A 13992-nucleotide genomic window follows, 5' to 3' on the forward strand; every position below is an offset into this window, starting at 1 on the left:
CAGAAAACACAATAAAAAGAGTCTTGGAGCATCGCTGGAAGTTTCGTAATAAAACGCATACGATCAGTATCTGCCCCAACGAGATGGGCGGCAGCAGCTGTATCTATACCCACCACAGCCGTGGCACGGCCACCGCCACAGCCACAGCCAAAGCCACAGCCATAGTCCAGGCTGCCATAGCCACAGCCCAGGCCTCCATAATAGATGCTGTAGTAGCGCATGGTGTCAGGAGTGGAATGTTCAGTTGTGGAGCCGAGAATTATTCTTCTTCCTTTAAATACCATCACCTGCACAGGCCTTTTTATATGCCTTCAGCCATGGATGGGGCCAACCACAGGCAGTGCTCGACTCATAAACCCAAAACTCATAAACCCACTGCCCTCCAGTGGATTCCGACTCATAGCGACCCTATACGACAGAGTAGAACTGCCCCATAGAGTTTCCAAGGAACACCTGCTGGATTTGAACTTCCAGCCTCATGGTTAGCAACTGTAACACTTAACCACTACACCACCAGGGTTTCCCACTTGACTCATAAGTCACATTAATTTACATTAGAAAACTTCCTGAATCTCATAATTGTTTAGGCAAAGATGCTCTTATATGGTAGATATTTTTTGCTTTCGGGTCAGCTTTCTCACAATTACATCATGTGACTTTAATAAGAAACAATTGGTATTTTTCAAATCTACAGGAAACTAGGCTACTTAGTGAAAATTCTTTGACCAGGTTTTATGCGATTACAAAGAATGTCAGCTACTCATGTGAGTATATAGGTGCATGGTCAGGTATTTTGACTACAGTGAGATTTCTGTCAAAATGCACATGTATTTTTTCATGATTCTTCTCCACCCAAAAAATATGTCCCATCAACACTTCATAGAGGATATACGATTCAGTGTTCAAATGCCACCATATAGGCAGCTCTCCTTCCATCTGTAAGTTGGTTCGTTTTTCTTTTGTGTATGAAAATCTACAATTTTGTTATAAAATCAAATATTAACTTATAAGTTTGTTTTCCTTATCAAGTGTTAAAAGATTTATCTTCTCACACTGAATGAGGAGATTCTGGCAGTAATTTTTGCTTTTCTCTGCCACAGTGTGTCAAATTCTTTTGCTCCAACTCAGCCTTCCTCTTGCAACAGTCCAGATAGAAGTCTGAAGAATTTCCCATTCATTCCCCTACTGGCACCCTCAACGGCTCTCTTGGTACTGCATTTGCCCTGAGGTCCTTAGTGAGGTACCTCATGGGGCAGCTGAGTGTTGACACAGTGAACACGTACTTATACTTGTGAGCTCTGAATTCTGTTCAGAAGGCAACCAGATGAAGGTGGTGCATGATCCAGTCAGAGAACTGTTCTCACTCATCAAAGTACTTCAATTTTGTCCTAAGAAAGACCACGGGACAGGTTAGAGTTTAAGATGAACATTACATTTAGCAGTTGAAGTGCCCCTACTGACACTGGGTGGAAATCAGATGGAAGAAGCAAGAGCGGATGGTTTGGAAAAAATAAAAATAAAAGGAGGAGGGCACTGTGGTGTGTCTACTTGTCTGAAACCTAGCTACACAATGAAAACCACACAGAATTTCTTAGAAAATGGCATACATAAACTTAGCTGAATTCGTGAATTTATTCCATTACATATTAAACAGTTCTTTCTATTTTATTTTTAAGGCAATTTTGATCTACTGACTTGAATTGTCAAACACAATGATCCATATCATTCATGCATCCTTAATCTACTCACAGCCATAACACGGTTGGTGAGAGACCGAGAGTGTGTCTTTTTCTCTCTTCTGCTGAAACTATGATCCCTTCTGAGCACTCCACTGAGAGCACAGAAAGGCACAGCGAATGCCCTCTAGGCAAAATAACGTTATTAGTGCATCAAGACCCTGGGGATAGTTTATATCCCTGCTTTCTTGCCTTCTGCTGAAATTATATATGACATTTCGGGGAGACTGCTTTCCAACATTATTCGTTTCTTAAAAAAAAATTATTAGGCATGAGCTATGTGCCAGAAACTCTCCTAGCCACAGGGATATGTTCATATATTAATGACACTGTTTGGAGTAATATTATTTATATTGCTCATTGCTTGAAGATGTATCAGTTATGTAAGGGCCTTTGAGAAAAATCTACCACCCCGGAGGGAAAAATGGAGTGGAATTATTTGAATCGGTTCCTGAGACAATAAAATATCTTATAATGTAAACACATCGTACTATTGAAAGTTTTTTGTAGAATGAATCTGTTTTTGAAATACCTGGAGTGCTGTCTGACCTTGTGTGCTTGACTCTGAAAATACTGTTTGGAGCATGCACGTGATGTTCAGAGCCATCACACCCCACTGATGTGTTATGAATGGAGATTTCTTTATCTCATTATGCTGGCTTCTGGAAGAAAACTAGAATAATGGAGAGAAGTAGTTTTATTTTCACCAGATTAGAAGTTGGAAGAAGAAAGATTATCCCTAATGTAAGCGAAAAGCAAGGATCTAGCTTGCTGAAACATTGTTCGCCAAGGTGAACCAGGTGACTTTTTCTGGAAGACTTCATTTGCTGCAACGATAACAGATCTACCGAATACGCATTATCAGGGGTGTGTGTTGCACTTTTTTGCTGCTGAAGCCAGAGAAACAAGAAATATGGCAGATAGAATAGCTAGCCATTTACACCCACCTAACAACACATATCTGAATGATGCAACCTAACTGTGGGAGTTCGTAAAGCTGCCAGAGACAAAAGCATCTGTTAATAGGAAATGGAACCATTATTGTGTGCAATGGCATTTAGCTTGTTTATGTATGAATGGTGGTGCAGGGGTTAAGAGCTTGGCTGCTAACCAAAAGGTTGGCAGTCTGAATCTACCAGGCACTCCTTGGAAACCCTATGGGGTAGTTCTACTCTGTCCTATAGGGTCTCTATGAGTTGGAATCAACTGGATGGCAATGGGTTTGGTTTCAGTTTGCCTGTAGGTACATACGAAAGCACAGTTTCTATATAAATGTTGTTATAAAGGACTGACGACCATATCCTTATCTCTTTTGGATCACCATCACCTCTGAATAGCCACAAAGGCAGTGTATTTATCAAAAATTGTATTTATCAAAAATTTTTGATATGACCAACCTGATATGCTCATTAGAGTACTAGCCTAGTCCCCAATATTGTTTGTCTCCCTTAGTGGACTCTAGTTGTAACAAGGACTACTGTTTCTTTATTAGTTTTCCCCTTCTTTGAAAATAATAGTTTTTGCTGGGTACAGGGCAATTCAGAAAAAAGTTTACATTTCCCAGGCTTCTTTGCAGCCACTTGATGAAGTTCTGCCCAACGGGTATGATTTGAGGTGTTGTGTGGAAGCTTCCTGGAACTTTCTTTAAGATTTATCTTACATGTAGCCTTTACCCTTTTCTTTGTGTATTCCTTGATCCTACTGCCTAGAATATGAAAGCCACCATATTTAATCATGAGGACGAAGATTGCATATTATGCATAATGAAGCAATGATCTAGAATAAGCCTATTTCCTGAGGACCTCATAATAGATCTAGATGACTTCAGATTTTATGAGAGAAACAAATTCTTAATATATACACTATTGTCTTCGAGTAGTAGAAGCAACTGCTTCTACTACTAACCAATACAAAAATAAAGAAAAAGAGAAGATTGTTCTACTAGGAACCTAATTTTAGATAGTTTTTTTTTTTTTTAAGCTGAGGTTTACATATAGTTCTGAGAAACAAAAGTGAAAAGATAAGGGGGGGGAAAAAAGCCATGGGCTATATTATTCTTATTGTATGTTGCTGTTGTCAGCTGCCCTTAATTCTGCTCCAACTCGTGGCAACATTATGTATGACAGAAAGAAACATTGCCTGGTCATGCACCATCCTTACGCCTGCTGGTATATTGCAGTCCCTTGTTACAGCTATTGTGTTGATCCATTTCATGGCAGGTTTTTCTCGTTTTCACTGACCGCTTTACCAAACATGACCCCTTTTTTAGGGATTGGTTTTTCCCGACTACTTGTTCAGAGTAAACAAGATGAAATCTTGCCATCCTCTCTTCTAAGGAGCTATTCTGCCTGTACTTCCTCCAAAATTGATTTGCTTGCTCCTTTGGCACTCCATGGTGTTCAATAATCTTTGCTAGCACGGCACTTCAAAGGCATCAATTCTCCTTTGATCTTCCTTTTTCATAGCCCACCTATTGCGTGCATGTAAGGCTATCGAGCAGATCACGGATTGAGTCAATTGCATCTCAGTCATCAAAACTTTGCTTTTTAAAACTTTAAAATACCTTGTGCAGTAGATTTACCCAATGCAATATATCATTTGATTTCTTGACAACTGCTTCCTTGGGCATTGGTTACTGAACCAAGTATGAAAAAAAAAGTTTTTTTTTTATGTTCGAGTATGATCCATATTGAAGGCTGTAGTCATTTACCTTCATCAGTAAGAGCTTCATTCATCTTCAGTTTCAGCAACCCGTATATTACATGTTGTTAATGGGTTTGCCCCTAATCCTGATGCCCCATTCTTCTTCATACAATCCAGCTTGCCTCTTGACCTATGTGCAGGTTCCGTATGGGCATGATGAAGTGTTCTGGAATTCAAATTCTTCGTAATATTATCTGTAATTTGTTATGATCCACTCAGTCTAATGCCTTCACTTAGTTGATAAAACATGGGTAAACATTTTCTTGGTATTTTCTGCTTTAGGCCAAGATCCATCTGGCATCAGCAATGATATCATTTGTTCCATGTCCTCTTTTGAATTTGGTTTGAACTTCTGGGAATTTTCTGTCAATGTACAACTATAGACATTTTTTAATAACCTTCAGTAAAACTTTGCTGGTGTGTGATATTAACAATATGTCAGATACTTTCCTCATTCTGCTTGACACCCTTTCTTTGAAATGGGCATGAATATGGATCTCTCCTATTTGGTTGTTCAGGTAGCTGATACAGCACTTCCAGTGTTTCATCTGTTTGTTGAAGCATCTCAGTCGGTAGTCTGTCAATTCCTGGAGCCTTGTTTATTGCGAATGCCTTCAGTGCAGCTTGAACTTCTTCCTTCACTACTCACAGTTCTTGTTTGTATACTACCTCCTAAAATGCTTGGATGTCCACCAATTGTTTCTGGTATAGTGACTCTGTGTTCCTTCATTTTGTTTTGATGTCATCTGAATCATTCATTTTGTTGCCCTTAGGATCCTTCAGTATTACAACTGAAGGCTTAAATTTTCTCTTCAGTTCTTTCAGCTTGAGAAACGTCAATCATATTCTTCCTATTTGTTTTCTAACTCCATGTCTTTGTACATTTCATTGTAATCTTTACCTTGTCTTCTTGAGCCACCCTTTGAAATATTCTGTACAGCTCTTTTACTTCACCATTTCTCCTGTTCACTTTAGCTACTCTGCACTTAAGAACAATTTCAGAGTCACTTTTGACATCTACTTTTGGTCTTCTCTTTTTTTCCTGTCTTTTTAATGGCCGTTTACTTTCTTCATGTCTGATGTCTTTGATGTCATTCCACAACTCTCTTGGCCTTCAGTCATTAATTTTCAGTGTGTCTAATCTATTCTCAAGCTTCCAGTATTATAGCAATATGCAAGCCACCACAGTACGACAAACTAACAGACGGGTGATGGCCTCATTGTATTAAAAAAAAAAAATAGAATCTCTTAATTCTTCTGGACAGATTAAGTGCCTCCAGGATGTTATTTCTAAGTGGAATTGGTTACTTGAGTTTTTATATTGAGGTACTGATAAATTAGTCACAATTTTTTGTAAATACTTTTTACAGAATATGTATCGTATCATTTGAATTGTGCTTTAAAAAGCCACAAAGAACAAAAAAGAGCATAATGTTACTCAATAATTAGGTAAATCCCATTTTTGAGAACTTAAACCAAAATAGTTCAGGCAAGCTCCTTCCTGGAAGTGACCTAATGAGGGTGGATAGATTTTGTATGTTTAGAGTAGTGGTTTTCAAACTCACTGGTCTTAAAAATCATTGAGGACCTCAAAGAGTCATTATTTATGTACTATATTTTTTGATATTTAACAGTTTTGGAAATGAAAACTGATAATTAAAAAATATATATATATTAATTCATATCCAAGTAACAATATTCCTTTACATGCTAATATAAATGTCATATTTTTAGGAAAAAATAATCACTTTATAAAGCATAAAGACTAGTAATAATACCAGAATTGTTTTACATTTTTGCCTATGTCTGATTTAAAGGAACACGGTAGGATTCTCATATCTACTTTTGCACCAGAACTATTGTGATAGTATGCATCATGCTGCCTCTCAAAAACTCTACTGTATATTCATGAGAACAAGAGAGTAAAAAAGACAAATATATTATAAAAATTGTTTTAACCTTGAATGGGTCTTGGAATCCTTCAAGTGTTTTTGAGACCATACTTTGAGAACCCCTGGTCTAAATCAGTGATTTTCAAATCACTTAGGTAATAAAACTATACTTCTAAGTTTTTTGTTAAGAGTTTCGTTTTACTTGGAGTAACAATCAATGTTCATGGAAGCAGTAGTCAAGAAATCAAAGAATGTATTGCGTTGGGCAAATCTTCTCCGAAAGCACTCTTTAAAATCTTAAAAAAGAAAAGATATCACTTTGATAACTAAGGTGTGTCTGACGCAAGCCATGATATTTTCAATCACCTCATATAAATGTGAAGGCTGGACAACAAAAAAAGAAGCCTGAAGAAGTATTGATGCACTGGAATTATGATATTGGTAAAGAATATTGAATATACCATGGACTGCCAGAAGAATGAACAGACCAGTCTTGGAAGACGTACAACCATAACGCTCCTTAGAAGTGAGGATGGTGAGATTTTGTCTCACTTACTTTGGACATGTCATCAGGAGGGACCAATCCCTGGAGAAAGGCATCATGCTTGGTAAAGTAGAGAGTCAGGAAAAAAGAGGGAGACCTTCAATAAGAGGAACTGATACAGTTGCTACACCAACGGGCTCAAACATAGCAACAATTGTGAGGATTCCACAGGACTGGACAATGTTTCCTTCTGTTATATATGTGGTCACTATGAGTTGGAGCTGACTCGACAACTATTTCAACTTGATTTTAATTTTTTATAAATTTTGTACATGTATTAGTTACCAGTAAATAGCCACTAATATATAAAATAATAAATTAAAAGAAACACATAAACATTTAAAATATTTTGTTTTTGAGGAAAAGAACTCTCATGATCTGTTATGCTTTAATATTTTAATAAATTTTGGTTTAAGACTTTGTAATACATACATTTAAAATTTGGTTCTAAATTCAGTTATTTTTTAATTGAAAAATATACCTATTTGAAGAATTCACCAATTATTTGAATTTCTAATTTTATTATCCAACCATGAAATTTGTTTTTGAAATTTGTCAAATGAATATACTTCTTCCTTGATGTCAAAGTCTGATTTTATAAATTAATCGAGAAGTTACGTGATCTTACATACATAAAAAAAAAAAAAAATTTATATACATAGATGTATATAAATGGGGTCAAGATCCACTAAATTTTCATTTGAAACATTTTAAAAACAGATTAGAATATTCTACTTTCAAGTTTTAATATTCTGGAAACATCAGAGTTTTTATAGGTGGCACACCTTCATGTAATTGAGCAAGGTCTCAACAGAAACAATGTCAAATACAGAATTACAAAATGCTTTCTCCCAGCACAGCAGCATGCCAGCAGCATGCCTGGAATACATTAGGAGCTGGGAAGCGAATGAATGAGTGAAGGAAGGAAGGAAGGAAGGAGGGAATATATGAGATGCATTTTATAGTCAAAATGGTCTAGTGTAAAAAGTTTTGCTAAATGACAGCCAGATTCTCACGGTTGGCACAGTATGTCCTATGACCCATTTCAGGTTGGAACTGAGGTCTGTATGAATACAGCAAACAACTGAAGTTCTTTCTTGTGATGAAGCCACAGGAAAGTGGTAAAGAAGAAGGCACCATGGAAGATTCACAGAAGCATCCTTCAAATGTGTGTTCCTCTGTGCTATGGGGAAATGGAGACAGGAAATCAATCCAGTGCAGCTATCAGAATTCAGGTCTGCTTTGAATGTTTTTGCCATTGAGTCCAAGAGAAGAAGCCAACATTATGTGAGTGGAAGCATGCATAATAAGCTCAGCTTTAAATGGTATGGTACATATATAAGGGACAAAAAATAGAAATTAAAAAAAAAAAAGCATGGAGGGAATTAGCATGTGGAAGTTGGAAATGGAGCTTGTTGCTTTGGACAATTAAAACCGTCAAATAGTGTGTGTGAGGGCTGAGCTTTCTTTCCAAAGAACGGATCCTCGTGGTTGGTCTTCTGAGCCAATTAACCCCTTGGGATTGTGACTTCCATCTTACAATCTTCTTCATGCAGAACGACGGTAAATAATAATAAGCATAAAATCATACCATATTTGAAGAGAATAGATTTATTGAAATAAGTAAAGGAATATTTTACTGCATTTTAAAAGGTATTCTTTAGGATATTACACAATAGAACCAGAAAAAGATGACATCTGCAGTTCTTTCATGACAGTCTATTGTTAGATTATCGCTATTTTGAAGACAAGAGACGGGATGAATCCGACTGGAAGAAAAATCCATGCTTTGGACGTGGACCCATTCAGTGGGATCAGTGGCTGTAGAACTTTTCAATAGAAGCCATATGACCAATATCTTCCACAGCAGGATGGGCGGCAGCAACCATATCCATACCCACCATAGCCACGATAGCCACAGCCATAGCTACAGCCCAGGCCACGGTAGCCATAACCACAGCCTAGGCCACCATAGCCATAGCCACAGCCCAGGCCACCATAGCCATAGCCACAGCCCAGGACACCATAGCCATAGCCACAGCCCAGGACACCATAGTAGTTGCCCTTGTAGTACATGGTGTCAGGAGTGGATGGTTCAAGTGTTGGAGAGGAAGATGGTTTCCTGAGTTTGAACATCACCATCTTCACAAGACCTTTTATACTTCTTCAGTTGTAGGTGTGGCAAACCACAGGCAATGGTGTCCTTGTTACAAGTTATTTTTACATTAACCACAAACAACGCCGACAGCAACACTCTCATAAATCTCTATTTTGTTACGTTTAGTGAGGCATTATAGACAAGATTATTTGATGTTGTGTCAAAATTTTCACAATCAAATCACATGTCTTGAATGACAAATTCTTGACCTGGTGTTAAAAAAACTCTTGCTTGTGGAGAGCATAAATTAAAATTCCATGATGAGGTTCTATGAAATCACAGAAATTATGGAAAAAATGTATTTATCGTTGTTGTTGTTAGCTGCTGTTGAGTCAGTTTTTGACTCAACAACCCCTTGTGACAGAGTAGAGCTGCCTCTTAGGGTTTTCTAGACTGTAATTTTTTAAAAAAATTTGTTTATTTTAATATTTTAAGTTTCTCATGTACAGTTTAGTGACATTTACATTCTTTGAGTTGTGTAACTATTCTCAGCCTTCTTTTCTGAGTTGTTCCTCCTTCATTAACGTAAACTCACTGCCCCCTAAGTTTCCTATCTAATCTTTTTCAAGTTGCTGTTGTCATTTTGATCCCATATAGATAATTCTTAAAAGAGTATATTGCTCAAGGCAGATTTTTTCTACTAATTAAGCTAAACTATTTTTTTTTTATTGTTTAGTTTTAAGACTTCAGCGGATATTTTTGATTTAAGGTATGAAGAGTATCTCAGGGCAATAGTTTCAGGGGTTCATTCAGTCTGGAGTCCATGAAAATTTCTGTTACGCATTTCCCCCCTTTAAATCAGCATTCTTATATAGAATCTTTTATCAAAATGTTCAGTAATAGTAGCCAGCACAATATAGTTCTTCTGGTCTCATGGCAAAAGAGGCAGATATTCATGGAGGCGATTAGCCAAACATTCTGTTTCCTAATCCTGTTCATGACTCTTTATTTTCTTATGCTGCTGCAGGTGAATAGAGATCAATTGCTGTGCCTTGGATGGCCACTTGCAAGCTTTTAGGGCCCCAAGAACTACGAAACAAACTGGGAGGTAGAACAGAAGCTTTAGCATGTTACTAGGACAATTAACTAGGATGTCCTATGAAGCCATGACTCTAAACCTGCAAATCAAGAAAAAAATCCCATGAAGTGGGATATAACAGCACCTACTCTTTTTTTTGGTCATTGTTGTAAATATGTCTATCACAGAACTTTTGCCAATTCAAATTTTCACCAAAGAGCACATTGAAATGACCACTAAGCTCATTAAAAGACACTTAATATCATTAGCCATCAGAGAGATGCAAATCAAAACCACAATGAGATACCATTTCACTCCCACGAGGATGGCTGAGACTTAGAAAAAAAAAAAAAAAAACCCAGAAATTAACAAATGTTGGCAAGGTCGCATGGTAATTGGAACCCTTATCCATTGCTGGTGGGAATACAAAATGGTATAGATGTCATGGAAAACAGTGTAGTGGTTCCTCAAAAAACTAAAAATAGAACTACCATAAACCAAAAAAAAGCCAAACCCAGTACCCTCAAGTCTATTCTGACTCATAGCGACCCTATAGGACAGAGTAGAACTGCCCCGTAGAGTTTACAAGGAGCGCCTGGTGGATTCAAACTGCCAGTCCTCTGGTTAGCAGCCGTAGCACTTAGCCACTATGCCACCAGGGTTTCCGTATGACCCAGGAATTCTATTCCCAGGTAGACTCAGTGACTTGTACACCAATGTCCATTGCAGTAGAATAGCCAAAAGGTGGAAACAACCTAAATGCCCATCACCAGATGAATGAATAAACAAAATGCGGTACACACAGAATAGAGAAATGAAGTCTTGCTACATGCTACAATATGGATGGAGCTTGAAGACATTATGTTGAGTGAAATAAGTCAATTACAAAAGGACAAATATTGTATGATTTCACTTATATAAAAAGACAAGAAAAGGCAAATGTGTAGAGATGAAAGTTTGTTAGTGGTTACCAGGGGCAGAAGGGAGGGAGAAAGGGGTGGGGGGTTATTGCTTATGGTGTATGGTGATGGGAAAATCGCATTGATTAAGGGTAGGGTTGTACAGCTGATTATTGTAATTGCCGTCAATAAGTTGTACACCTGTAAAAATTTAAATTGGCAAAAGTTGTGTGTCTAGGTTGTCATCTTTACAGGAACAGATTGCCAGGCTGTCCTTCCTCAGAGTTGCTGGGTGGGTTCCAACTGCCTACATTTCAGTTAGCAGCCAAATGCTTAACCATTGCACCACCAGGGCCTCTTCATACCCTCAATTTCCTCTGCCTCTAGGAAGTCATTATGTTTGCCTTTGGGGAAACAGAAATATTAAAAGGCAAGGTTTGCTTGAAGTATGAGATCTGAAATAGTGCCCAATATTTCTTCTTAGATAAAATGATTCACTTTAAATACATATTTCATGTAACAGTTTTACAAGATGTAACTTTACAAGTATACAAATATACTTCGGTTTCTTGTATTCCATCAAATATCTAACTTGAGTCATCATTTCCACTAGATGGCAGAGCATTTATTCTTGTCCTTTCCAGGTAAACTCAACCAAATTTAATTACTTTCTAGTGTGAGGATTAAAACTCAATTGCATTAAAGAATTCATCACTATTCTATGCCTCCTCCTGAGGTGGATTAATGTGCAGTCAGTGATATGCTATTGATTGGGAGGGAGCACCTTCATTTTTCCTGTGCTGATATCTGTGGCTGGGGCAGTCAATATCACCATTTTTCCTTGCCATAGGGATAAAACTGGCTAATTCATAACCACATCGCCTAGCATTCAAAGCTTTTGACATGTCAGGAAAACTAATGAATCTTCACTCAGACCCACCTGGCTGTGCACCTGTCTTTGCCTCCTCTGCCTGCATGTGCTGTGTTTACTTTGGGAACTTGGAACTTGCTCCTTCTTAGGGCAAACAGGGAATGCTCCTTCTTCCACGCTTAGATGGACAGCTTTAAAGCAGGTGTCCTCTTTACCTACAGTGACACAAGGCCTGTAAGTGAGGACTTAACTGTACCTGAATTCTCTTGTTTAATCCATCAATTCTCCCCTAAAGCTTATATCCAGGGAAACAATTCTGAGAGGAAATAAATAATGATAACAAACATTATTATAGTATTTACTATGTGCTAAACACTGTTCAAAGTGCTTGAGACACGCTAAGTAATCTGATTCTCAGAATCACCTTGTGAGTAGGTACTTAGCAAAATTCCCATTAACAGATGGGGCAACTGAGGCACAAAGAGATGAAGTAACGTGCTTGAGGATCACACAGCTATTAGTGGTGGGGTTAGTATTTGAATCCAGAGAGCTGATTGCAGAAGTTTTACTCACATGTAGTATGCTCTACAGAGGTCTAGAAAGTCTTTGACTAGTAACTGAAGTTCAGAGAGTTCAGAGGGGTATTTCTCTTAATCACTGAATACAGCTGTGGGCTTCATTGCAGTTCTAAAAAAAAGTCATTAGTAATATGTTTCCTATAGTCTGAGATATTTTACCAACAACATCTTGTTTGCTGGTGAAATCTACTAGGTTCCATGAAAAGATATCTCTGACAGTATCCCGGTTTTAAATAAAGATCTACCTATACTCACCTTCTAGCCAAAACATAACATCACCAATATCTTGACATTTAAACAAAATTATTTCCTGAAGATGAAATTTTATAAATAAAAAGTCTGATTATTCCCATTTTTTCATTTTTCTTTTCCTGGCTATGGATTCAGGATATAAATTTGAAACTATGGTGAAAACATTTGATTTATTTTTTAAAACAGAGTGATAAAAATTAATATTGATGTAAGTGAGAAAGAAAGCCCATTTCTCTCAAACCTGGTGTTCCAGAATTTCAGTCTATTGACTTTCTGTCATCATTCTCATGAAGCTGAGTGACACTACTTGGCTTTTAGTGGTAAACCATCTGATGTGAAAATGAGAATCCCTAAAGGAAAAAGGTGGGTTTGGAGCACAAGGGGGCAGATGGAGAAACTGAAAGTTAAGGTAGAATTCCGTGACCTTTTGAATGTCAGCAAAAAGAAGATAAAATTATTGGTTGACTAGAACAAGTCAGAGTTGGCCTACCCAAAATGCTATTTCCTGCCATAAAGTTTGGTTACAAAGGGGTAATTTGAAGATCCGGTGTGAGTAAGGGTTGAAGATGAGCTAATTCTTACTAATGACCCACAGTTGGTTTATAGGAGGCTAAACAAAGAAAATCTCCACAATGCCTCTGAGGCCATCCCTTAGAACCAGCAGTAAACAGATTACTCGGCCTGGTCCAGCAAATTAGCCAACGGCATGAGCACATGAGGTTGATCCCACCTGCACCGAGAGAGTATAAAAGGCCCTCTGCAAGGAGAGATGTTCAGACTGCAGTCACCTACACTCTTTCACTATCCAAAGGCATCCTCAACAACCAACACCATGTGTTGCAGCTACTACAGAAACTACTATGGGGGCCGTGACTACGGATGCTGTGGCTATGGAGGCCTGGGCTGTGGCTATGGAGGCCTGGGCTGTGGCTATGGAGGCCTGGGCTGTGGCTATGGCTCCTGCTATGGCCGTGACTTCCGTGGACTGGGCTGTGGCTATGGCTATGGCTCCCATTCTCTCTATGGCTGTGGCTACGGTTGTGGCTCTGGCTACGGCTCTGACTTTGGCTACTACTATTGAGGACATCTTGGGAGACTCTTACTCTCTACACCTGGACATTGTGATTCACCAATTCTGAATGCAACATGTCCTGAGCCTCTTCCTTGGGTGATGATTATACTATGTCATTGAAGTCTGGTATGGTCTGTTGTTGACCTGCAATCTAACCAACAATTCCCTGAATTTGCCTCGTGAGAGGTGGCAGAACAGAAAATCCACCTGTGACCTCACAGTTAAACTTTCATCAGGATGATGACTTCAGAGCAACCATCCTGATGTCT

At 38.2% G+C, this 13992-nt stretch overlaps 1 protein-coding gene across 1 annotated transcript; it reads left to right on the plus strand.

Annotated features, from left to right (window-relative positions):
- The first annotated feature begins 13420 nt into the window (after nt 1–13420).
- LOC126061748 (keratin-associated protein 6-5-like) lies at nt 13421–13732 on the plus strand. Its single transcript, XM_049858492.1, has one exon. It carries the CDS (start codon nt 13421–13423, stop codon nt 13730–13732), a length of 312 nt encoding a protein of 103 aa, XP_049714449.1.
- Nucleotides 13733–13992: the final 260 nt, after the last annotated feature.

Source organism: Elephas maximus, chromosome 18 (genome assembly GCF_024166365.1).
Source record: "Elephas maximus indicus isolate mEleMax1 chromosome 18, mEleMax1 primary haplotype, whole genome shotgun sequence".
Taxonomy (NCBI): domain Eukaryota; kingdom Metazoa; phylum Chordata; class Mammalia; order Proboscidea; family Elephantidae; genus Elephas; species Elephas maximus.